The sequence below is a fragment of the Acanthochromis polyacanthus genome, chromosome 8 (assembly GCF_021347895.1).
Source record: "Acanthochromis polyacanthus isolate Apoly-LR-REF ecotype Palm Island chromosome 8, KAUST_Apoly_ChrSc, whole genome shotgun sequence".
Taxonomy (NCBI): domain Eukaryota; kingdom Metazoa; phylum Chordata; class Actinopteri; family Pomacentridae; genus Acanthochromis; species Acanthochromis polyacanthus.
Genome location: NC_067120.1, coordinates 20,582,081 through 20,609,977, shown reverse-complemented (window position 1 = coordinate 20,609,977; position 27,897 = coordinate 20,582,081). Strand labels below are relative to the sequence as shown.

Sequence of the window (27,897 nt, the reverse complement as noted above, 5' to 3'; positions counted from 1 at the left end):
GTGGAATGTTATAAATTAAAAAAATAAAAGAAATTAGTTTTTGATTTCCTTTGAAAGTCTTGGTGAGAGCCGGAGCTGTCATCTTAACATGATGGTGTGGTTTGAAGTGAAGAAAAACAGAGAATTTCACGTGCAAATATTTTGTCTGTGTTTAGAAGTGACAGAAGAGTGGAAGACGTGTGCTCGTCCTGCCTGTTTTAGAAAGATTAGAGATACACAAAGTCTTGAAGCACCGGTGGAAAAAATGAAATATTTCCACACTCTGGCTCCAGTTTCCCAATCTTTTATTGCAGTTCCTCTGCCAACAAATTCTTTGTCATGCAATCCTAATGAAGATCCTGTTTGTCTAAACATTACACTAAATACTGAGCACCTCAATTCACTGGGCAGGATATATTTTTTTCCATTTGTGTGTACTTAAGTGATGGATGAGGATGTTAAGTGCTGCAATAAGGTGGTCCCAAGAAACTGCACCAAAGTCATCATTTTCTTGGTAGTTTTCGCATACTTCTTCATTAAACAGTTACTGAGTTTGTGTTAATGTGAAGGTGATGCTTGATGTCAGGAGGACATTAGTCTGACTATTCACATTTTCAACTATTTTCTGATGGATGAAGCATCTCGAACCACAACGCTTTAGGAAACTACAACAATGTTTATGCAAAGTGACACTTCCAAATGTGGGACTTTTAAGATGGCTTCGTCGGGAACACAAACCTTTGGAAGTCAAAGTCAATGGAGGAGTAGCGTGATTGCAGGATGGCCAGAGACCCCAGAAGAAGTGGATGCCTGATAGAAGAGGGAAAAAAATATCAGTGGTTCACGTTTAGCCAAATGAACTTCTGACTAGTTTCAAAGCGTGCCAGCTTTTCAGATTTCTCTATTGTGACTTTCCAAGCAGCCATTATTTTATATGAACGCATACAAATAGAAGAACAGCATTGTTGTAAAGTCAGGACATAAAAAGTCCAATTAAACAAAGCACTATACAGGAAAACATTACACAAACAAGAACTGTCCTCATATTTGTTGAAATGGATTATCTTATCTTGTTAGATTATTATCAGGAGGAAATCACAAAGCAAAACAAAAAAAAGAAAAAAAAAACCTGTGTGTGCTGTCAGTCTAGTTTTTCTGATTTTTTTTTTTGTTAAATTCCTTTAAATGACAGTTTAATACTTGATGTGGTCTTCAAAGACATGACAAACAGAACTGTGTGACCACAAAGAAATTCTCACATGCCCCTTTTGATCCAATTAAACTTTAAAAGCGCATGTCTTGTTGACCCCTCCGCCCTGCAGGGAGGCCACGGCCGGGTCAAATGTCAGTGTCTTGCTCAAGAACACTTCAACAGGGCAAATGCGTGCCGACACAGAATTGGAGGCCTCTAACTGAATGACAGGCTTATTAACTATGTACAGCCATTGAGCGTTCCACTCCCAGGGGACTGGAATGTTTTAAAAGTGTAAAAATGTGGATTATGTTTATGGCATTTCTATGTTTTGCTACATTTCCCCGTGCCATAGTGCAGAACTGTAAAAACACACTCCAGTGACCTCCAGTTGTCGTGTTGTAACTGCCTCCTCTAACTGCTGCTGCCTGCCAGCTGCACACTGCTCAGTCAGAATGACAAACTCTGTATTGAATGGTTCCCTCCTTAATGGCTTTGCTCACTTAGGCTTGCGGACTTCCATGCCTCCATAAATTTCTGTTGTTCTCCACCCTTATTGTAAATCTTCATGGTAAGGCCACTAATAGCAAGTCCTAATAAGATCCAGACAGGCCTCTGTTCTGCGCCCAGTGATATATCACATTTTTATTTGATAATCAAATAAAGGGTGGAATGAAATACTTGAAGAGCAATGTGCGGTTTCCCTTGGCTTTCTCCCTCTCCCTGGCAGATTTTCATCTCTAATCTCTGTCCTTAGTTGGAAAGAGAGATTGAGCGTGTTTCCATTATGATTAATAACTGCTCTCCATTAAGAGAGCATTAATCTAACACTAAGCAGAGACCGTCAGTGACAGGGAGCCATTGAGAAAAACGGATATGAAAGATGGGTGGGAGGAGTGACATCACAGAGCCGCAGGCTTTAGCTTCGACTTCATGGGGATCCCTGCGGAGGGGAGGACGACTTGTAAAGACCCCACTGCGTCTTGGCACAGTTTGCCAGGGATTAAGATTGGAAAGAGGCAGCTTCTCGCCGCAGAGCTTTGGCAACGGGCCAGACTTTGTCGATGCCACATGGCTCTTTTGGTTTTCTCTGTTCTTACATTTTCACTATTCACCCATATTATAACTACCGGACTAAACTATAGCATGAATTCAATGAGGTTTGATTATTCCAAGCAATTACCAAGTGATACAAATGGCATTTAATCCAGTTCATACATAAAGAAATACCAAAGGAAAAAAATATTAAAAAGCAGAAAAGGCAGAGTGAAATGAATCTCTGGAAATTTTCCAAATCCTGTTACTCAAAATTAACTATATCATCTGGTTCACCAGGTGTGATGGGAGACATTTCTGCATTGATGTGTAGTGCAAATGAATATAAAATTTGACACTACTTTCATTGTGGTGCTTCTGATAATAAAGATACGGATTTAGTATAATGTTGATGAAATGTTAGAAACTAGTAAAAAAAAATGATGATGATTAATATATACGGAGGCCTTATTATATCATATATAATATAATAATCATCACAGCTCAGTAGAAATAAGGGTGATGTCTTGAAATCTTTCTTTAAAAAAATAAATACTGTCTAAAGTCCAAGGGCATTTCATGTACTATCACAGTACGCCAGCAAATGTCACATTTAAGAATTTACTTTACCAATAAATCAATTATCATAGTAATTATAGAAAAAAAGAAGAAGACATCAGTCGATTTATTAGTCGACTAATTGCAGCTCAAGAAGGAATCCTAATATTTCATGCTATGAGCAGAGATGAGAAACGATGACATGCATCGAGGATTCAAAGTTATTTAATTAAATACAGCATTCAGTGGGTAAAATGCAGCATTTTTGTGAACGCTTTTAAGCAGAGACGCTTCAGCTCTCTTTCTTATACATTATGAAAAATAGCCCTGTGATTTCCTGACTTAACAGGCTCAGGATCCTTCATTTGAACACAGCTTGTCAACTGAGTTGGAAACTTGGCTTGTTTAAGCGTCAGTGATCAATTTCTCCCACTTCCTCGAGTCAAGAGTCCTCCTCGGTTTGTCACAGAAATCTGATTTCAATCAACATGATGTTATCGCTTCTCTCACTCATTCCCGCCATATTTCTCCCCCCCTCTCTGTTTTCTGGCCGAGGCACAAGTTATTTTAAAAAGTAATATGCTTCCTCATCATTTCTGGGCTATTTCAAGAGACATTCACACCACCCAAATTGGTTGGACAATTCTGCATATTTGTTGAAGGTATAAAGCACTTTGAGACAGATAGCCCAGCACCACTTGAGCCACCAAAAGAATGAAATTGTGGTCATAAGAAAAATAATTTTGGCTGCTGTCTTTCATTTTTTCCCTGCGGTAGTTTCTAATCAACTCAGATGGAGTCCATCAAACCTTTGAACAGTGGTGGGTCAGCTGTGGATGGTTTGGTTTTCTTTTGGGGGGAGTTGCTGGAAAAGTAAATTGTTTAAATGTGATGGTGAGACGCTGCACCCTGCCATTTCAGAGGTCTGCACACATATGGATGTTGTTGAAATGCGCACACTAATCTCATAATATTGAGATATTTGAGTGCCTCCGAGAGCAAAACTTTCAAAAAGGAAATAACTGTTGAGAGATTTGTCACTTTCCAAAGTCTTTCCAAAGCGCTGAGGCACTGCATAATGACATATTTCAACATTTCAACCACAGTCGGCAGGAGCAGACACTTACGAGTGAGAATTTGCCAGACCTGAATGTAGAGCCGCCGTAACTTCTGCCTCTGTAACAGTGACCGTCACGTCCTGTGCTGTGCTTGTAGCTCTCCAGATAGGCGTTAGCCAGTCCTCTGCAGCTCCCAGCTCGGATAGAGGCTGTAGTCAACATCGTTCACACCTCAACACAAGCACACACTGCACATACATTACTGGTGCTACGTCGTGAGAATATTTAATACTTGCCAATAATAAGTGTTACTTTTGAAGTCTTGCCGCTGAGCTACATCAACTGAGTGAGACACGGATCTTCAGTCAGCACTTGTCAGTTCCACTTTAACTGGTCGTCCTTCATCAGCTCACAATAAGTGCAAACACATCTCTTAAAACGATTTACTTGAGTATTCCTTCTACTTTCTGTAATAATATGTTTTGAATCAACGACATTAAGGGGAACATTGTACTTTTTGCTCACTACACTCTACATCTCCGGCTTAAATGGAAACATCACTCTATGCTCTATATAATGTGGTGCTTTGTTACAGATAAAACTACTAACTCATATGTAACTGGTTGAATTTTTCCATGGCAGATTAACTATAACAGTTTACTGCTATATACAAATTAGTGTGTCAGCAGTAACCATCTATTATCAAAATATTATAACACTGACAGGGCATGCTTTCTGCAGGAAGTAGTTTTCATTTTGGTATTTTAACCCCCTGAATCCCAAAACTGACTGGTTGATTTAAATAGGAGCTTTTTTTTCTTAAATAATGCCAAAACTGCACTAATTATTAGCACCATTAGGTCCTTGAACTAAACATGTGTAGCATACGGTTCTGTGCGGCTCTAACCCAACTACCAAGCACTACCAAAAGGCTACTAGTGACCAGGAGTCACGTGACAATAATTCAGAGATTATCCGGCTAAACTGCAGGCTGTGTTTACACATAGCAGGCAGGAGATTAGTATGGAAACATGTTAAAGAGAGGAAAATCAAACATACTTGATCAATAATATACATGTAGCATGCCTCAAAACGGTATACAGAAGAGCAGTTGTCAGAGGATGCATTCAGCATGGTGAAATATCTTTGTAGAGCTGACGTAGCGAAACAGTGTGAAAAGCTGTTTGTAGATGTAAAATTAGCTCACTACTTTTTTTTCCAGTATTGACAACATTGTGGGCATTGCTGTACGTGTTGAGTTCATTTTTTTTAATTAATATGCCACAAAATACTTTTAAAAATGTAGCTTTCCAGATTTCTTTGTAAATGATTAATGCATATAGCTCTTTTTACTGCACAGAAGGGCATCTCTGAATCCTCCCTCACTTCTAAATGATGGTTGTGATGTTCCACAGAGGTGCCAGAGACTTTATATGCAGTGAAAAATGCAGCCCACCAGTGAGAAAAAATGTGAGGGAGCTAAAAAGTGACCAGCGACAGATTGGAGTTCAAGGATAGGTTGATTCACCGTAATTAGTAACATAATTTTGCTTCTAGATTTTTTAATGTGGGGCTTGCAGTAAAATAATGTTTTTAACTGTGTGGTGATGCTGCCTTTATTTAAATGCATGCTTTTGAATATCTTTACTCTGTTTAAGCTGCTCCTGAAAGTAAGAAGCAGAGAACCTGGATGACATGTGCACATCTTCATTTGAATTAGAATTTAGAGTTTAGTGAAACAACTATGCTTTACTGCCTATAAAGGAAATGTACAAGAGAATGGTCTGGTTTTGATCATCTATTGCATTTTTGGATATTATCTCTTTAAGGTAGAAACTGTCAAGAAATCTGAAATAAATGGGGATTCATAGTCTTTCACTTCAAGAGCTTCCACAAATTAACACTTTTGTGCAACTTTGTGAAGAACTTGCATTCCATTCAAGACCAATCTTTAGTGGTTGGACAAGTTGCACATGTAGCTAATTTTCAGACATTACTTGAGAAATATCATTCCTTATATTGTTGAGGTTAAATTGTAAAGAATCCCACTGAGTGATAAATACACAATCAAAATCATTCATCTTAGTTTCTTGGACTGAAAAGAAACAGAGCGATTCCAGTGATTTTCCCAATCAGCAGTAAACCCGACTTGTTGGACACCGCAGATAAACATTTTTGTCCATGATTTAGGCTCATGCTGAAATAATTTGACATCATTAATGAATCATGTTTTCTTTTTTCTGACACTGGACCAAGTTTGCTCAGCGCTCTCAGACATGACTTCAAGTCACTGTTCATTCGGAGTTGTCGTGGATTTTGCAAGTTATGACTGAAGAATTTTGAAGTGGAACATTGACGATTGTTCCGCAAATGTTGGGACTGACCCTGCGAACTTTGCTGTGACACAGCTGCTCCGCTTCTATCACCATGAAGAATACAGGCTGAATGCAGAAATTTGTCTTGGCAGCATCACAAGAAGGATGTAGTTTCAAGGTTCAGTAATGGCAGGAAGGTAAAATGATAAACTCAAAAGGTGACAGAATCGGTGCATAACGATTGTGTAGATCACATACTGCAGCATCTCCTGCGGTCAATATTCAACATTAGGAAATCTTACGTGTTCTGGCTGTGAAGGAGATTTGGGTGAAAATGGAACTTTGTTTCACCACAACACAGACCTACCAGCAAAATTCATTGAAGTGATTGCCGATATCGAAAAGCCTGGTAGTTGTAATCAGCGTACTCGTAGTCAATGAATTTCACCATTCCTGATGGAGAAGGAAAAGAAAACAGCAGTGCTTACCAGGACAACACACACAGACAACTTAGCTTTAGATAAGGACATTTGCTCTGTTATTGAGAGACAGAACCTTGGAACAAGAAGTCTCTTTTGACTGAGAGTCACCCATATGGAATATGAGAGAGAATTTTAAAATCACAACAAAAAGACTCCACAAAGGAGATATTTCATAGGTGTAAATGTATTTCAGTCTTGCAAGGTTCAACAGAAGAGATGTGAAGATTGATAAAAAGAAACGCTTCATCTTCTATAGCGTCAGCAGCAGATTGAGGCTCCTCAGTCACAGAGCCACAGTTCAGTTTAGGATAAGGCAGCCTTTTATTTTTAACTGCATTCAGTTTGTTTAATTGCTTCTGGCTGATAGAATCTGTTACATGTCCACATAAAATAACTGTCAAACCAGCTGAATTGAGTGTTAAAACCAGCATGCTGTCCTCACCCTCTTTGTGGTCGTAGATGATGTTTTTGTCAGGAGGTCGTTGTGGCAGAGGACAGTCGGCGAGTCAATCTGCGAGAGGTGTCTCTTCAGTGACTCCATTTCCACTGACAGCGTGTCAAAGCTGGGCACCTCTCGTACAGCCGCAGAACTGAAAGAGGTGAAACCACTGAAATTACTTTTTTTTATGATGCAGAAAGCAAGATGGTCACTTGAGCAGTTTGAGGAATGCTTCGTGAAAGAAGGCTGCCTTTGATTCATAGCTGTGCAAAGCATTTGGGAAAATAAGAGGCTGAAGTTCAACAACCGGGAGTTACTTAAGGTGCTGCTCACAATACATCACATTCATGATCACCAACTTAGCTGTTGCTTGATGCTTTACACTGCAGGCTGCAAAAAGGCAAGAGCTTAGTTAAATTAGATTGAATCATTGAAGCTGGCACGTTCAGTCTTTCATTAAGGGGAAAACAAAGTCAGGTCTAATTGGAAGATTTCATATCATATTAATGATTCAGACTCACTGGACAAGGTCATTCTTCAGCGGGTACCCAGTTTGTTGAAATAATGCTGTTATATTTTGACAAGAAATGCATATAAATGTTTTAAATATTTCTATTTAATTGCATTCAGTGAATTTCACATCACTGGATCATCTTTAGAAGTAAACGTCGGCACGGCAAGGACCCTTTTTAATTAACCACAAGTTAATAATATACAAGACAAAGGAACCCCATGTTTAATAATTAAAGGAGACTAAACGCTTGATGTAATGTCTCATAATAAAGTGGTACTATTATGCTTTTTGCTAACCACCTCTTCAAATGTTCAGTTAAAGGCTCAAATAAACCCACAATTTCCCCTTACGCAGGTTGACTCAGCTGCCTTTGAGAATTGTTCACCCTGAAGGAATTTGATTTGTCTGGATTTCAGCAATGTTAGTGTCCTGTCGTCCTCTGTGCTGTAAATGCTTCAGAGGGTTGTTAATACACTGAGTCTGGCTTAGAGCATTAAAAATTCTGTCTTTCCAAATCCCCTTGGGTTGGTTGATGGAACTTTTTGAACTTTTGTCAGAAAGTGTCTGTATGGAGGAGCTAAAAGGGGAACATTTGAATTTCTGTAAATAAAGAAAAAACAAGATTCTTATGGCGCAGATGGCAGAGGAGGAGTCAGAAAGTTTGCAGAGAGTATACATATGGAAGATCAACTTTGTCATGAACTCCACACTTTTTCTTCCAGGAACATGTTTGTAAACTGACTCAGTTCAGCGCGCCTCATTGAGAGGTTACATGCCTTGTTTTCACTCGGTTGATTACTCAATCTATCAAAGAAGGCACTAATGTCCTTGGACGTCAGTGCAAAATGCACCTGGAAGAAATGCTGTGCAAGCACCCGTCTCCTAATTAATTTTCGTGTTTCTTTTTCAGTCCCGACTGCCACAACAAGAGGGTACTTTAAACAGTAATTTAAACACTACCTATTTATTCGAAAGGGAACAAACAGATGCTCCGGTATTATACACACTTGGAGACATAATTTAGTGAGGCCTGTGTGGAACGCACAATAAAAGCAAAAGCAGACGAGCCTTGTTTATAGAGGCAACACAGAGGCTCTGCTGACTTATACAACTCCACCTCCACATCCTCAACAAGGCACCTCATCAGTTTTGTGTATTATCTGTGGAAGGTAGATCGAGGTCAGATTGAATAAAAGCAGGTAGATGTGTATGGAAAATATTTTAAAAATAGCTGTTTCCTGCTTAAGTTTCAATCCGAGTAGAGTTATTTTACTTTGACTCTTGTTTGAAATTGTACAAATGCTGTATATTTTATCTCCAAATCCCATTTTGTAAAGATATAGGCCCAGAATGGATTGCTTGAATCACATCGACTTGTCTATGTAATCTTTGTTATTTAAAATCGACCCCCTCTGACATGCATAATTTATCTGTCTCCTCTCTAATATGAATTAAAACACGCCGTTGAATGGTGAATCACCCTGATTCCTTTTCAACCCATCCTTTCCTTTAACCTAACAAACTGACTTTATCATAGAAAGCTGCGATTACTCAGAGTCAAAAGCTAAATGAAAGACTTCTATTGACTTTAAATGGAAACCTGTCGTCTTGCCATCAGATCTTTTCCTCTCTCTTTTCTGTCCTTTTCATGAAAAACTGTGCGTCAAGTACATTCGCCTCCTGCTCCCTGTCAAGTCTCTGTAAGGTAATTAGTGGAATTTCCTCCTCTGGCGCTTCATTATCAATGTGCCTTATTTACATATGATTTCAAACACCAGCCGAGCACTGCTGATTTTTTCTTCTTTATTTTTTTTTCTTTTTGCAGTTTTATGCGATTCGTGGGAGTGCAAACGGGGAGACGTAGCAGGGGGCCTTTGGGAGAAGAAGAGGTTGCACTCCTGCTTTCCATCGCTTTTCTTTCTTTTCTCTCCCATCTCTGACTTCTACTGTGCACTCTCTCTGCGAACCCTGCAGCTGCTGCAGCCTCTTTCGCTCTCCCCCACCCCTCTCTCTCTCTCCTTCTGTCTATCTGTCTCTCTCTCTCTCTCTCTCTGCACAGCGGGTAGCTTGAGAGCTGAAGACCTCCTCTGCAGGTGCAGCCTCTTCCTGCTCTCCTTTCTTTTGCCATTTCCTCTGAAGATCACATTCATATCAGCACTCATACATTCTCAAGTACAAAAGTTTCTCTGATGCTTGTTTAAATTCCCCCCCCCCACTCCTGGTCTCCTGTGTTTCTGCCTCCATGTCATATCACACATGCAGTCGCACACTCAAGGCTCCGGTGAATATTCAAACAGACATACACACCACAGATACGAGTTTTAAATGGAAATTAATCTTGAAAATTACATTTTTAAAAATTTTGACCTCAAATTTAACTGTAGTGCCCCTTTTGCCATATCATCAGCATAGTCTTTTCACACTCCTAGAATTTATTTTATAATTTTGATCGTTTCCAGATCATTTGGAGTTGTTTTGTGTGTCTGTGTGTGAGCAACACTGGACTCTGTCAGGACACACAAATGTCTCACAACATAGCACCATCTATTGGGCTTTGAAAAGTGGTGCAGGCAGCTCCTGTGCATGTATGCCATAGTATTTTTCTCACGTTTTGCATCTTCATTTAACTGGACACTGAATGTGCTGGAATCCCACCGTGTTAAACAGAAAAAGTAAAAAAAAATAAGAAGTCTGTTTTAATTTTAAGCCACACACAATCTTCTGTGTAACACCAAAGCTTTAAAGGCGTCAACTGTAAGAGTAAAGGTTAACTCAAAATCCTTGGATAATAAAATAGAATTTTTACTAATCTCCCAGAACAGTGAATCTCACAAAATAAAGCTCTCCATGGCCTTACATGTCAGTGGTAGAGCGAGGATTTATGCATCATGGATAGCAGAGTTTGTAACACGCTACATTTTCACACACTGAGAACAAAAATTTTTTTAAAAGATTTGATAACTTTCAGCATGCTGGAGGCAATTAAAGGTTGCTTTAATGATTACTGTACGGGGTCGTATTTGCTATAAGCACGGTAGTTCCACCTTGATTTTGTCTTATAACAAGTAGTAAAAATGTATTTCCTCTGTTGTAAACAAATTCCTCCTGAATCACAGCAGAAAACAACAAAGGATCCTGGTAAATAGTGGAAGAGCTCGCAAATGGATTTATGATGATGCCGGATGAACCAGATAGTTTGGGGGATTTTATCTCTCTGAATCTTGGAAGTTAAAATGTGGCTTCCTATCACAAAAGAGCGTCTCCTTCAGAATCCTTCCCCCAGTAGGGATGACTCACTTCATTACTAACTGCATCTTGCTAAAAGGTTGAGGCCCTCCCAGCTTCAGTTTTCATGGACTTCCGACCCCCTTTCTGCAAACACAAACAAGGTTGAACGTTTGACCGATAAGGGAGAGTCCTGCAGGAAGCTCGTGGCCAAGCGTCTGTTTCTTTGTAGTCTCTGGAAGGCCCCTCTCACCTCTCACCCCGTGACCCCTGTCAGAGATAACACAATGTCATTGCCACGCCGACCACTCCCCCACCTCGCCTGTCTGACCAATGACAGCTCACAGCCACAGTCTCCATCCACAGGTGAAAGTGAAAATATAACCAGAAAACTGACAATTCACTCACTTAAAAGGAAACATTTGGGTGGACAGAAGCACTCTGGGCATGGCTGAGAAATATGAGAAAATGATAAGGCATCTGTGGTGCTGCCTGGGAGATAAAAATGTGGAAAATGTTCCTGGTTTCTATCAAAGGGATGACTGCAAAAATCTACCACTGAGGTAGCCTCCCACCTCCAGCTCAACAGGTATTTGTTTAAAAGATGCAATTTTCAGCGTAGCAGATAACTGACGGCTCTTTCTTCCTGCTCACACGGGGACGTGAAACCTTCCAACACCTGACACTAGGACCTACCTCCTTTAGCCACTGTTCCTTCACCTGTCAAGCTCTCCACTCTTGCACTTTATACAGCTTAAAATCATGGCATTAGACTGGCCTTCAGAATTCTTTGTACTGTGTCCTACATTTCTCCAGCTGACTTTTTTTTTTTTCCCAGCTGGAGCATTTTAAAACAAGGATCTTGTACAATTACCTTAAATGGTCCCTTGATGGCTGCATATGATGCAATGCTAAAAGATTAAGTTTGAAGCTGCCTTTCCCAGGACAAACCTCCACACAGGGACATTTCTGGACACTTTGCTGCCAAAACATCAAATGTCTTCCCAAGGGCATTTTAGAAATACTCAGGTTTTCATCCAGCAGCAGTTCAGATGTGCTGTTTTACATTTAACTGAAACTGAAACTACTGTTCATCGACATTGCAAGATCAGATGCTTTAGACTGGTGTCACTCTAGGGGCAAACATCTGGATTTACAGCTGACAACTGTTGCCGGAATTGGACTTTTCTATTGAAACAATACAATGCTCATATTGGACAGCAGTGACAGCTTCTATGACACCAGAAGCCACCAGCTAGCTGGCCTATTCTCACAAACAACCCTGATCACACAAACTAATATCAAACTATGGATGATAATGTGCCCCTTGGTTTTGAAGTAACACTACATTATGTTAGTACTGTGTATTAAACTAAAGAGCCAGGTATGCTAATGTTTTCCACTTTGAACCAGCATATTTGCTATTATGCCCTTACTCAAGTCCAATTCACACAGTGTCAACATGCACCTGGACACAGTTCCTATGTGTTCTGATCAGACAATCAGTGTCCATGTGAGGCATTTAGTGAACAGTAACTTAACTGGACAGTTTAGAAATTTTGCTTCTGATTATCACAGGGTTGCCAGTCTGGTTGGCTCCAATGCCCCTCTGGTTGAGTTAATATGAAAAACTCTCAAACTCTAATAACTTTCATCCTTGCTGTTTCGAAATAAAGTACCACTGTCCACCATATTTATAGTGGTAAATAAGCTATACAGGTGTAGTCATGCTCCATTTTTTTAATAGTTAAGCTGTAAATGATGATGGGTGAAGATAGAGGTTCAACAACAGGCCACTAACATCTTCCACTCTCTGGATATTTTTTGGTGAATAAACATGAAAAGAGGTTGTCTGGTTTAGCAAAGCTATTGCTCGTGTTTAACAATCAAGTAATCCACGCTCGCTCAAGCAGAACCGTTCAGTGGCCAACTGTGTGGACGTATTGTAAATGTTAGTACACATGTAGCATTTAGGGACTCGTTTTATCAGGACCTGTACCTTGTTGTGCAGGGCTGCTCAGCTGGGCTGCTGTTGAAGCTGCTCTGCACCAGTGTGAGAAAGTGGGACATTTTCGTCCAGAGTAGCGGTTCAACAGGCAGACCACATTTTGGCTGGATCGAGTGGATTCTCCCCATCTCCGCCGCGATCAATCTGCAGAGAGAAAACATTTTCTCAGATGAGCCTGGCTGACGCTGTTATTGCACAAACAGCCATTATCAGAGCAGAAACACAACTCCCTTTCCATTTAGCGCTCTTATCTTGGTCTCCTTTACAAAAAAATGGGCCTCGTTGCATCTGTGACCTCCTGACCACTTGAGTGTTCATTCTCGAGGCATCTTAGCGGTGACATAAAGTTTTCTGGGTATTCCCCACAGAGGGTATCAGGCAGAGCAGGCTGATTGATGTTTATCGTGGCCCTGGCTGTTCAGCCTCGCCTGGCTGTGTTGTGTCCTACTGTCCTGTGGTGTGAATGATGATGCAGGCCTGTTATCATGAGAATGATGAATGAAACAGGGGGCAAGAATAAACAACATTGCTCAATGTGAAACATCACTAGACTGAAATAATGAAAAGAAACACCTATGTCAGCACAAATGAAATGCTCCGCGAACACAGTCACATGACGTCCAACCATGGAAACAAACAGACACAAATGTTCAATGTCTGAAATTATTCTCAATATAAACCTACATTTTCAAGTCATACAGTTTGTGGACTGAATATACCCAACACTTGTCACCTTCAACTTTACTTGACTGTTTTTGTTTTTTTATCATGACACTGATGCTTATTTAAAGCCAGATTATGTTTCACAATAAGAGCACACCACCACTTAGATGATAATTTAAATGCAATAGAATTGAAATTTCAAATAAGCAAGACTATCAAAATGAGAAAATCTATGATGTTGCACTCGATTTAACACTCATGTCATTATTACTTTTAGATTTTCTTTACATTTCACAGTGAAATTCATTTTTATTAACAACAATCATCATTTCTAATCATGCTCTCATACAGCTTTGTATCAACACCACTTGTTTCAGATTTAACTCTTCAACAAACAAAACTGAAAAGAGTGTTTACTTTTATAGTGTATGTTTTCCTTTTGTGACCAAATTGCTATACCGGATAACATCGGAATCATCATAATGCTGCATAAATCAGCTTCAGCCGAGACTGCTCAATTAAAATGTGAAAAGCTGCTGTGGCAGAAACCTGTAGATGGATGGCTGATGGAGAAGCTCATCATCCAGCACTGCTCCTCGAACAAACTCATAACAGATGCCATTCTGGAAGCTGCAGTAGATCTCGGGACCACAGCCGTGGGCGTGGAAGACCTGGAACATCTCCACCTCCCGGTCACGGTTCACGTATAGCTCCGTCATTCTCCCGTAGAGCCGCACAAGAACACAGCCAGGATCCTGGAGAGAGCCCACGTAGCATCCAATCAACTGGTTGGTAATGCCCTCTGTGAATGTCTGGAACGAATGGAAACCCAAATAGATGAAAATAAGTAGAGTGTTGATAGACAGAACAAAGCAAATGAAACACTTCAGTATGCTGTGCTTCACCATTATGTAGTCTGAAATGACACAAATTAATGCTGCTTTTCTGCAAGAATTTTGTAGTTTATGGCAACACTGTGATAAACCAAACAATTGTAGAAAATAAAGACAAAAAATAAAAGAAAGAAAAAAATGTTATTTTTTAATGAGCACTTTGGCTTGCACAGCAGTCATATCATTATTCTGTAACTATGTGTTTGAATGAGTTGCTCTCCTGAAACCTCACTCTGAGTTACCCTTCATAAATACTCTCTTGGACAAATCACACTATGAGCCTTTTGAAGATAAATAACAGGCAGCTGACAGCTGCCATATTTTTGGTTTCAGGACTTTTGGTGCCATATCAATTTACAGGCCACTAATTTACCACCGTTCAGGCTCATTTACTTAGAAAAAGAAAAAAAAGAAGCTACAGAAACAGAGAAATGATTTACCAGCAATTGCTGATTTGTATACTTGAAAAGAAACTTGAGAAAATATCTGTGTACTTTCTAACAGAACATATTTAATCCACAGTTTCTCAAGTACTGTATAAAGAGATCCTCTCCGATGTTATGACAACACAGTGAGAAGGAAATGATGGATCAGTTCTTTACAGTCATAAATAAATGGGTCAGTCAGATATTAACAGTGTGGGTCTATCTAGCAAAAAATGAGGCGTGTAACATTCTGTTCGAATGTCGTGATTTAAATCATATTGCAACATAATGCACAGGGTGCTAATACCAAAAGTGGATGACTGTGCAGTGGCCCACAACAATTACATGTTCAAAGTCTTTGGTTATTTCAACTTACAGGTCCTGCATTCAAATGTTGGTCATGACTTTAGAGTGTGAAAATGTACTTTAAACAGCTTGAGCTAAAGAGTTTGCTTTAATTTCACCATGTGAGGCTAAAAAATGAAGCCAATGCAGAAGCGCCGAAAACTGCAGTTCCTCCAGTGTCCACTTGACACTGGTTCCAAAAGTGAGTGAATCTCCATAGAATCCCTTGTAAAAATACCCAAATTTACAGCAGAAATATACATGTTTATGACCTGACACAAGAACACATTCATTTCCCAGATTATGGGAATAATCTGGGAAATGAATATATATATATATATATATATATATATATATATATATATATACACACACACACACACACACACACACACACACACACACACACACACACACACACACACATGTTTGTACTTCTATCTTAGTGAGGACATCCATAGGCGTAATGCATTTCCTAGAGCCTTACCCTAACCTTAACCATCACAACTGATTGCCTAAACTTAATCCTTACCCTAATCCTAACCAAACCTCAATTCATACCTGTTCTCTAAAAACAAGTCTTCACCCTCAAACATGGCTGTTTCAAAGTGAGGACCGGCCAAAATGTCCTCACTTTGTAAAAATGTCCTCACTTTGATAGTTAAATGCAGAAAATGGTACTCACCATGTAGCAAATACAAGTACACACACACACACACACACACACACACACACACACACACACACACACACATATACACATATACATAAACAAATCACTGGTTGTTTAGATCAGCAATTTCAGTCAAATATATCATATAGCAGATGAACACAGTGATATATGAGAAGCGAAATGAAGCTTATAGGATTTACAGAAAGTGTGCAATAATTATTTAAACAAAAGTAGGCAGGTGCATAAATTTGGGCACCCCAACAGAAAAATTACATCAATATTCAGTAGATCCTCCTTTTGCAGAAATAACAGCCTCTAAACACTTCCTATAGCTTGCAATGAGGGTCTGGATTCTGGTTGAAGGCATTTTTGACCATTCTTCTTTACAAAACATCTCCAGTTCAGTCAGGTTTGATGGTTTTCGAGCATCGGCAGCTCGCTTTAAATCAAACCACAGATTTTCAATAATATTCTGGTCTGGAGACTGAGATGGCCATTCCAGAACGTTGTACTTGTTCCTTTGCATGAATGCCTGAGTAGAATTTGTGCAGTGTTTAGGGTCGTTGTCTTGTTAAAGTATCCAGCCCCGGCGCAACTTCAACTTTGTCAGTAGCTGCGTTTCCATTACCCTTAGATATGCGCAAAATGTAAATAGTGCAATAAAAAACTGGTAATGGAAACACATGAATTTCGAAAAAGGACTAAAATATTGCTAAAAAGTTTTTACGCTCTCATGAGGTGGTTTTTCAGATGTTTCGATATTGAAAAACAAGCGCAATGGAAACACTTTTTCTGCAATTATACGTCACCGGACGTGTTGTACCTGGTCACATGACCAGTTCTCTCGGCGTAAACAAGACGCGGTACGTGTGGACAGAGGAGGAGACCGAGACTTTTCTTGCTATTATTCTTGAGAAAAACATCACTGCCATACTAGACAGGCAACCGCAGTCGATGTAAACATAACAACACCTACACGCAACAGGTTTTGGGCGTCCATCTTCCTGCAGTGAAATCTCGCGGGATTATACTTTACGACAGTTACGATGCTTCTGCCCAGAACAACCTTCAATGGAAACACGTTCAAAACGCAAATATACTTTGTTGAAATTTTCGAAATACAGTGAACCCTCGTTTATCGCGGGGGTTACGTTCCAAAAAGAACCCGCGATAGGCGAAATCTGTGAAGTAGTCAGCTTTATTTTTTACAGTTATTATACAATACTGCACTTGGGGGAGCGCTGCAGCTGCAGCCAGGTGGACGCCGCGGCGGTACTCTTGCCTCACAAAGCGGGCCGGCTGAATCAATTGGAGCAGTCAAGGGTGGGGAAGACTCGCCCCCGCGCTCTTCTCCTGGGGAGCGCGGCTGCGGTGGCCAGAAACGGCTGGGGACCATATCTACTGTCCGGTTGATGGCGGGGGAAAAGAATAAGACTGCTCTGTCGGCTCCGTCTTTCAGGGTGTCTCACTACATGGATACCAAGGAGAGAAACAATCCAGCGCTCCACAGCAGGCAGCGCTGGCCTGTATGGCAGAGGAGACGAGGCGCGGAGACTGTTCATGTTGGTCAGTCCCTTAGCCAATCAGGATGCAGAACACAATGAACTGTTTAAAAAAAGCATACAAAAACTGCACTAAAAAAATCCGTGAAACAGCGAAGCCGTGAAAGGTGAACCGCGTTATAGCGAGGGTTCACTGTATCGCTTTTATTTTGCGAAAAACTGTAATGGAAACCCAACTACTGATTCTTGAAAATTGTTCACAAGAATCTGCTGATACTGACTGGAATCCATGTGACCTTCAACTTTAACAAGATTGCCAGTGCCTGCACTGGACACACAGCCCCACAGCATGATGGAACCACCACCAAATTTTACTGTGGGTAGCAAGTGTTTGTCTTGGAATGCTGTGTTCTTCATCCGCCATGCATACCGCCCCTTGTTATGTCCAAATAACTCAGTTTTAGGTTCATCAGTCCACAGCACCTTATTCCAAAATGAAGCTGGCTTGTCCAAATGTGCTTTAGCTTACCTCAAGCGACTCTGTTTGTGGCATGTGCACAGAAAAGGCTTCTTCCGCATTACTCTCCCATACAGCATCTCTTTGTGCAAAGTGCGCTGAATAGTTGAACGATGCACAGTGACACCATCTGCAGCAAGATCATGTTGTAGGTCTTTGGAGCTAGTCTGTGGGTTGAGTTTGACTGTTCTCACCATCCTTCGCCTCTGCTTATCTGAGATTTTTCTTGGCCTGCCGCTCCAGGCCTTAACTAGAACTGTGCCTGTGGTCTTCCATTTCCTCACTATTTTCTTCACAGTGGAAACTGACAGCTGAAATCTCTGAGCTAGCTTTTTGCATCTTTCCCCTAAACCATGAAGTTGAGCAATCTTTGCTTTCAAGTCATTTGACAGTTGTTTTGAGATTCCCATGTTGCCACTCTTCAGAGAAGATGCAAAAAGGAGAACAACTTGCAATCGGCCACCTTAAATACCTTTTCTCATGATTGGCTTCACTTGTGTATGTAGGTCAAGGGTCAATGAGCTTACCAAACAAATTTTGTGTTCCAGTAATTAGACCTAAAGGTATTCAAATCAATAAAACAACAAGGGTGCCCAAATTTATGCACCTGCCTACTTTTGTTTAAATAATTATTGCACACTTTCCGTAAATCCTATAAACTTCATATATATATATATATATATATATACATATATATATATATATATATATATATATATATATATATATATATACCTTAAGCATTTACGTAGTATTAACACTAAAAATTGTGCATTATAATAGCGTGAGGCTAGCCTAGCCACGCTAGACCCATGTTTCTGAAGGCACAAGGGTCTAGGGCCGTTCGACAGGGAGGGAGGCGGGCTAAAAGGTTGTCTTTCAAATCACTCTGCAGCAATTGGGTAGGTATACAACCAATCAGCGCAACGAATAGGCTGACGTAGTTCCTAGAGCGCCGGCGGATTGTGGCTAAGTCCCATTAGCTTCCCAACCAGCGGAGCCAACTGGTATATTAAGGATTTGCCATATCCTTAATATACCAAATTCCAAATACGTCTTTCTTCTCAATGAAACACTTCAGTGCCGTCCTTTGTTTATCTTTCAAGTTGAATTTTAGCTTCAAATCTTTAAGGGCTGTGGCCAAAGCCGAGTCGAAAGATAACTGTTTATTGTGCGCCGGTTGTTTCTGTCAGAATCGTCACGCCTCTGTCGTCACTTAGTTACGCCCGCCTTCTGACTCTACACTTCATGGTGATTGGTCCGGCCAGTTTTAGGAGAATCCAGCCTCGAGCCTTATGGAGGGTAACTAGACCCACCCTTGAAGACCACAGGGTATGTGTTGACTGCACAGCGGGCATGAAGTGGGGGTTCAGTGGGTTAGCAGCTTCCTAACAGCTTTATCCAACTATGAGGATACGTGAAAGGAAATATGTAACTGAAATAATGACAAATTCAATTATAATAATCGTCAAGATTTAATCAGATGTGAATAAGACATGAAACACTGTGTACACATAACAAGATTGATATGGAAATTGTTGTTTTCTATGTAAATACAATTGGATGAGTGAACTTGAAGGAGGAACTACAGCAAAGACAACCAAAAAGAAAAACAACTCAAAAGAAATGAATGAAAAATTAAACTGTCTTTCAAAAAAACAGACAAATGTGCACAGATGTATTCCTTACAGTGCGTGAAACAGCAGCTAAATGAGTGTATGTTAGTAAAGCGGCAGAGCTGGTTGATGTTCAAGATCACACTTCTAGAACACTGAGCTCCTGTGTGTGTACACAAAAACACCACAGTCACCACTGTTTGCCTACAAAGGCTTCCATGGACATTTGTTGTCATTCAGTGGTTTCTCAAAGTCTCTCATTCTCTGCCACAGTCCCCAAGGCATTATGTGAGCCTCAGATGGGACCTGCACACAACCCAGTCTTTCATCTAGATGGAAAGCGAACAAACATGCCCACCTTGACATCTGATCAAGTATTTATTCAGTGGAGCGAGGGTTGATTTTGACATAGGTTTAAAGTTTCTATTGTCTCTGATATGTATTTATTATCTTCTATGTGCCACTTTTTTGATTTATATATTTTTTTAATTGGCTGTCTTTTGAAAACAAAATGCGGGAACAGTGCTTTGTTTTCAAAAGACAGTCAATTAACAGTCACTTCTGAAACTTATTTCTAAATTCATGCAGTAGTAACACAGATCACAGCATTATTCCATGTACATGTACACTGCTTCAATACAAGTGCTAAAAGCAAGCAAATTACTTCAGCAAAGTATTTTTTGTGTAATTTCAGACATGCCTCCAAATTTGAGTGTATACATGTGTACTTTTTCCATCTTTTGTATGCATTTTAATAATTTCTTTTGCTTTGAACTCCCTTTAAATTTAAAGTGCATGAAAATGACTGAGACTGAATTCAATTTATAGCCTCGCCTTGAATTTGTTCTATTCATTTGTCACAAAGCAGAGATTACAAAATGTTTGACAAAAAGGAATAAAAGCAAGAATAGTAAACTAAAAAATGATGACAAAAAACATAACAGAAAGTCATTTTTGAAAGAACAGCCCTCACGTTCTGTCTAAGCCAGCTAAAGGCACAGGTGTGTCAGCAGTGACTGTCTGTCCTTCCACTGATGAACACAACGCATCATTAAAGGGACTGCTGGGAACCGAGTGCTGAGAGGAAACATCTACTCCTTTGTGTACATTACTGGACCTGGTGCAGATTGAGAGGTCACCCACCCAATGCGCGGTCACCTAACAAACATAAACCCTATTTCTCTGAAAGATTGGACCTTGTGTTTGCACATGGGACCAGAATGGGATTATCCTGTTCTGAATAGACGCTCTGACAAAAAGCTCTAACAGAGTCTTCATAAAAGTCTACTTTTGTTGTCCAGTTACCTTGGTTTTTCTCCTGGTTTTATAAGTGAAAGTGCCTTTCTACAGCATATAGTCCAATATGTGCTGTACACAAGATAAGACTTTTATCACCTTGTGCGCTTTTTGATCAGATATAACACTGTGCATTTTCCCACAAAAATATTCCAAGTAAATATGCAACTAAATGCACACAATTTATATTTTTCTCTCAAGGACAGTTCCGGTAGCAGATCTTTGTACTTTGTGCGACAGTTTTATACCTTAAGGATAAGGTAAGTGATGTTATACTATAGTTGTGTTCCTGACAGCAAGTCCAAGGAAAGGGCTGAAACCAGCCATGTGTTATGGTTCATATCAGCCACAGGATTCATTCCAATACTTCTCATTCATTGTCTTTGTTAGCAGCTGTGCACTGCATTCCGTTAGGAGCGCATTGTGTTTTTAGAGACTGGGCGCCATGTTGGCCGCTCCTCATTTGCATAAAGTTGAGGTCTAGGTTTACTTTATGCCAATCTTGGACATCCAAGTGCCCCTCACTGCAAGTGGAAACTCACAAAAACTTTGAAACTAAACACTGTTGATCAAACATGAAGACAGATTCAGCAGCTGCACGGCTTATTTCTCTTCTCAGATGTTTCCAGAAACAAATTTTGGTGAATTGTTTTCGTAAAATAGTACAAAATTTCCAGTTGAGCCACTATGTTGGTCCGGTTTGAAATCTTGAAGGAGACAACCTATTAGTGGACCATTTGTCCAGTCAAGCAATTTAAGACAGACAAAGCAGATAATTTATTTGTTACAGATAAAGAGCACCACTGAGTATTAACGGCATCTCGTGGGAGTAAAATCATTGTCCTATTAGCAACAAAGCTATGCTAACCAGGCAATTTTGACTGATCATTATCAAGCTTAAACTAACCCTATCTCAAAAAATTCCTTTCCCATGTAACAAAGCTGCATTCTCATTTACATTTGAAAAGAAGCTTACTTGGAGGTGCGGGAATAAGTCCACAACAGGGATTTTATCCAGACCAGGGTTCATTTCGGGGTTGTTTTCAGTTTTAATGACTTTTTCTTGGTTAGGTTTGGCAGTAGAACTACTTGATTAGTTCAGAAAAATATCAGATTTCTACAAATTCCCAACATTTTTTTAAGCTTTTCCATTTTCTGGGTCACCACGGTAACTAATTACATCCAATCCCAATCCAACACATGATTGGTTGGCTGAAAAAGTAAAAATAAAAATAAAAAATACAATAATTGGCAAAAAAAATACTAAGATTGGAAATTAATTTGTGATATATGAAAATAATCTTTTAGACAATATGTTTACTTTAAGACATGCTAAGAATGTAATTTTGTTGTGAATTACATGGCTGCTAAGAGAGCTTTTTTCTTTATCCCTCTAAAATGATCATTTTTTGAATGAGATAATGTGCAAGACAAAACAACAGAATCTCTAAGTTAACTTAATTATCTTCTCAGCAAGATCAGTTCTCCACTAGCCTTGTGGTTGCTCACTGCGTCTCATAGTGAACGCCACTTTTCGATATGATTCCTCCATAAACATGCCACTAGTGTAAACTGAAGCAGACACTCATGCATGGAGGAGTATCTCATCCCACTAACAAATGCAGAATAATAACCAAAGAGGATTAGAAAGATGTCAGATAAGCCCATTAGTGAGGCACACTCAGCCTGTAGACCTGTGGTGAGTCATTACATCTGGACCTGAAATTTAGAGCTTTTACATGAATCAGCAGAATCGAAATGTAGCTGTATCTGTTTGTGAAGCTTTGAAATGTGGGGAGAGCCGATTTTCTGAGACCTGCCCCTAAATTATTACACAAATGAATCTCATTTATCATGTGAATCTATCAGTGGTATTGAATAATAATTTTTTTTTTTAGACTAAAATCGACTAAAATCGAGCCCAATTTTATATTTCACAATGGCCACACACTTAAAATTTAGTACATATTCTTACAGGTCTTAGTTAAATGCCGCTACCAAGGGACTGAATTAACAAATGTTTCATTCCCATTTCATTTGGATGAGTAAAAGCTTGTACTCATTACAATCAAATGACTTCAAATGTCAAAGTGACATTCATGATGCAATGACATTAATGTCATGTCACAGAGCTGATTTATGACTGATCTGCCAATTTGGAGGGTTTTGATGTTAAGTTGGATAGCGCCGTGTAGAGAGGCACCAAGTGAAAGTGACATTTGACCATGAATTTGCTATAATCTAATGTAATTGAACTTATCACCTATTGTGATGGATCCTGCCATGCTACATGGTAACACTTAGTCTGGATGGGGAAAATTTTTAGACACCTATCATCTATTTCCTTTTTTCCCCACAAGCTCCAAAAAAATGTTCACACCACCTTTCTTTTATTAGAGATCATCATTATTCCCTGCTGAATTACTGTTCAGTATGCATTCACACACACTGAAATGGTTGGTGTATATTGCTTTTTTCTTTTAGGCCAATCAGGCTTTGCTGTTGCCATGCTGTCTTTCCCAACGACAACACTGCACATTTCTATACTAAAATGGTCAGTTTTAGTCCGGAGTTTGTACATTTTGCATATTGATCAAACACCAGAGCACAGACTAATTAAAAGTTCTTTATAATTTTAACTATAAGAATTTGTCAAACTTCAAACAGCTAATCTACCAACCAACATAGGCTTTACTAAAAATGTAGAAATGCACAAATCTATGACTTTAATGTTTTCATTCATTCAAACTCCTAATCAGTCTCAGATAATTCCTACACCTGGAGGCACATAGTTCACTTACCTTCATCTGAATGTCCTGTGTCTTCCAGTGAGGACGAAGTCTGCTCAGAAGCTCCAGGATTCCTCTATGAGGTTCACTCTTATCAATATGTACGTCCACATGGAGAAGCTGATTCCCAGCAACAGCAAACCCACTGTCCATTTTCACTCAGCAGATTGTACCTTCAAAGATGATCTGTAGCCTGCTTGGATTATATCCCGACCCAACAGCTGATCAAAACATTACCCAAGTTTGGTTCCAGATTGATCAAAAGCCGGTCTGGGAAAATGTAGGTTAAACTGAAAAAACAAAAAGAAAAAAAAACAAAACCCAAAACAAACAAAAAAGCGAAAGAAACTTGATGGTGATTTAACCCCAAAGAACTCTAATGTCCACTTTGTCAGAATGTTTCAAGAACCACCGGAGGTATTTGCAAGTCTCTGAAACTGTCCACTTGTGTGTCCAGTGAATTTGCAGCAGTCCAGCTAACTTATCAGGGGCCAATGTTCCTTTGGGCATCTTCATCCCCTCAGCTGCAGTTTACTTATTAACCACCGGTGGCTCAAGATCTACAGCAGGCACGTGTAACGTTAAACTGTCTGTCAATGAGGAAAGCCTTTGCTAGAAATGAACACTGGTTATGTCTGTAAATAAAACAAATAATAAACAAAGGCTGAAATTTATGGGCTCAGTGTAAGATGTAAATAAGTCACTGCAAATGCAAAAATAACTGCACACTTCAAACTGATACTTTCAATTAAAAAATACCCCATTAACATATTCTGTGAGGCTCTTATGCTTAAATTGAGCTCAGCATACAGAAAATGAGCTCTGCTGGCAGCCAGTTTCAGCACCGCTCTCTGTTACTTGATGTCTGAACGTTGTTTTAACATTAAAACTGAGCATAACATTAGTGCAGCCAGTCCCCAGGCCATATGCACAATTTAGGATACAGTTTACTTTAATGAGCTTCATTCAAGCAAAGAAATACGCATACGCCAAAAAGTCAGGCCAATAGGAGGACATTTGATTCCCTAAATATTTTTCAGATGCATTACATTTGGCTCATTTGAAAAGGTGGAGTCTATTGTCTAACCCGAGTCAGCATGTAATCTGGAGGAGCCCTTTAAATATCATGCAATTAGTTCATTCAAACATGACCTCTCATGCTAGCTCAATGCCATGGAACATTTCAACACGATCACTCTGTAAACACAAAACGGATTTCATAAACATTGGAGCAGCATGTTTTCAGGCTGTTAAATTATTTAGATGTTGGGCCAATGTTTACCATTTTGCATCATTACAGTAATTGCCTAGAAGTCACGAATGTGGTGATCGTCTTCAACCAAATACTTTGCAAGCTTTTAGACGCAAATGAAATTCACTTGCCATCAAAGAGCGTCTCATCATCAAAGATGTTGTGTATTGAAAGAGAGATGAGTGTCTTGATTAAAAATGTAAGGGTCAGGCGGTAGAATAGAGTAGTGCAGTCAGTGTTTGTGTTAGTGCTTGTATACCTCTCAAATACAGCGCTGCTTGAAAAAGGGATGACACACACAATAACCCATGCATGTGTGTACTATTATGACGCTTTTCAGACAGATCCATTTACTGTATGTCTGGCTTTTCTTTCTCTCTGTTCCTCATGATTGTTAATATGGAGAATGTAGACATTAACATCTGGGCCTCTGAGCCTTGAAAATTAATCATTTATGAAAGGATCAACAAAGCACTAGTGTTGAAGACAGCATGAAAGAGTAGCAAAACTGAGTTAATGTTGCTGAAGTTTCTCTTGACTTCTTGACATCACAGGTCTTCTTCACCGAAGTCATTGAAGCAATAGAGCTACAATTTATTCAGCAAAATGCGCTAATAAAATGAGAAGACGTTGAACAGCTGAGAAGCTTTCTTTTTTGGCACATTCATTTTATGGCAGATCAAGGGTTCACACCTTTACTTCCCATGGAAACTGCAAAAAAAAAAAAAAAAGACGAAGCAATTCAACATTTCCAAAAATTTGCGTCATCGCACAATCACAGGAGAGTTTACACTGTCAGATTGGGGTTTAGATCGACTCAAATAGTCCATTATAAAGGGTTAAACCGGTGACATTCTACATTTCTGCTATGAAAAGACCAAAACTAAGAATGTGCTATTAACTCTCTCTTTTGTGTTCTTTTTCTTGACGTCCCAAGCCTATTGGTTTCGAATGAAGTCCGCTTTAAAATAAAGATTTTTTTTTAAATGGGCTAAATATTTTTTTGAAAATAGCCATATATTGTAAGGAAAAATGTGCATTTGTTGGGGACGATTTTCATAATAATTTCTTGCAGTAATGATTTTGATAGACTGGATGACTTTATATATAGTTAGGTGTTGTTTTAATGAAATTCATGGGGAAAATCTGAATATTCTTAATCGTAATTTGCATATGCATTGACTTTCTTCCACCACCGTTCAAAAGTTTGGGGTCACTCGGGCAATTTCATATTTTCCATGAAAACTCACACTGTTGTGTATGTGCTAATGTAATTGCCAAAGGGTTTTCTAAACGTCAGTTAGCCTTTTAATGCCATTAGCTAACACAATGTAGCATTAGATCACAGGAGTGATGGTTGCTGGAAATGTTCCTTTGTACCCCTATGGAGATATTCCATTCAAAAACAGCTGTTTTCAGCTGGAACAGTCATTTAGCACATGAACAATGTCTAGGCTGTATTTCTGATTATTTAATATTATCTTCATCGAAAAAAATGCCTTTCTTTCAAAAATAAGGACATTTCTAAGTGACCCCAAACTTTTGAATGGTAGTGTAGATACAGCACAATGAAAAAGACCAAGGAATTGTAAAACATATACGACGCACGGGTTGGTTCAAGTTGACTGATGCAAACTGATGTTTTTACCACCTTCACCAGAACAGCTTTTGGTGGAGTGTTTGTGGCAAAGGAGACGCCTTTGCATCACCCCCTGCACCCGGCTGCCTCTGCCTTCTTTGATAGCCCTTTAATGGCTCTCTGTATATTTGTCTCTGTCATGCCAGCACCATGGAGTAGTTACTGCTGCTGCTGGGTAGATACTGGCACTCTGCTGCCAGCTCCGTATGTTTAAAGAAAAAGAGTCAAAAGAATGATGGTCTCTATACTTAGATTTGTGATTTGTAAGAAAAAAAAAAAGAAAAAAAATAGGATTCCCAAGCTGGTAAAATTTAAAAGAAAAATGTACAACAAGAAATATTTGGTAATTTTAAATAAAATGACAGCTCTTTCCATGTATTAATCACGACGTTAAAGTTTGGCATCCACACATGGAATGATGAAAGAAGCCATCAACAACCAGAAATACACCTCAGGACAGTTTAATCCAGATGCCTGTGGAGAACAGAGGCCCATTTACCAGAAATGCTGAGTAAAAGAAAAAAAAAAAGACCTGAGAGCCTAAAGCAATGGTGAGGCTGGCACAACAGTGTTTTGAGCTAAATGCTAATGCCAATGTAAACCATGTTCACCGTCTTTGCTTAGCATGATCCAATTTGCTAATGAACACTCAATGCATTAAACACCTAAAGCAATCCATGATTGCCTTTTCAACTGAAAACACGACCATCAACAAACATGTCAACCCGTGTTAATGATCGTATGTGCCACCCAATGAAATAATCTGTTTATTTAAAAAGTCAACAAACAGCGATGTTCTGCTGCATCATTGTACTGACAAAAAATACTGAATATGAACCCTCCACAGCCTGTGTGGGAATAATGCAAAATTATTTTAAAAATAAAATCTGCATCCGAATATACATCAGAGGGAGATTCAGACCCTGATAACGATCATCTGACATTTACACTCTAAGTCTGCAAAACATAAGCATGTAAACAGCCCAAGAAGGCAATTATCTGGCAGTTATTTTATCACAGTGTTTCTGCCAAGTCATGCCATTTTTAAAGCTTTCTACTTCATCTTTTTATTTAAACCCTGACTTATTTGCACCTTCTTCCCTACCTAATTATTTTTGTCTCCACTGTTGCTTTGAAAGGTAGCTAAAAGGCATTGATATGCATTGGGGTGTGCACATTTTACAAGATCTTCACAAAACGAACGGATAAATCGAGTGTATGGAATGACAACTGAATCTCAGAGATGCTTTAGATGCAACTAAAGTAGTATACAGAGCAGGACAAATGGAAAGAGTTATTTTTTATACCCTGAAAATAAACAAGACACATTCTCTTAAATTGAAAACCGGGGTGCAGAAGTGAAGGAAATAAGTCATTTATTGCTCCGGAGCAATGTAGGGGAAGAAAATCGGGGGAAAGAGGAAAACCAAAACTGTGTATCATCTTACCCACCTGTTCAGTTACCAACCGGTCCCAGCGAGC

General features: G+C 39.4%; 2 protein-coding genes across 2 annotated transcripts in view; both read right to left on the bottom strand.

The window, feature by feature from the left end:
* Positions 1 to 27,897, bottom strand: part of LOC110960319 (rhombotin-1) — a 266,898-nt gene that overhangs the window by 102,923 nt on the left and 136,078 nt on the right. The window lies entirely within an intron of this gene.
* On the bottom strand, positions 690 to 24,078 carry LOC110960314 (ethanolamine kinase 2-like). Its single transcript, XM_051952098.1, is given in 10 exon segments — positions 690 to 763; positions 766 to 789; positions 6,207 to 6,238; positions 6,505 to 6,539; positions 6,541 to 6,590; positions 7,062 to 7,091; positions 7,094 to 7,209; positions 12,797 to 12,949; positions 14,018 to 14,280; positions 23,537 to 24,078. Coding segments are annotated over 10 exon segments (918 nt in total). The 5' UTR covers positions 23,678 to 24,078.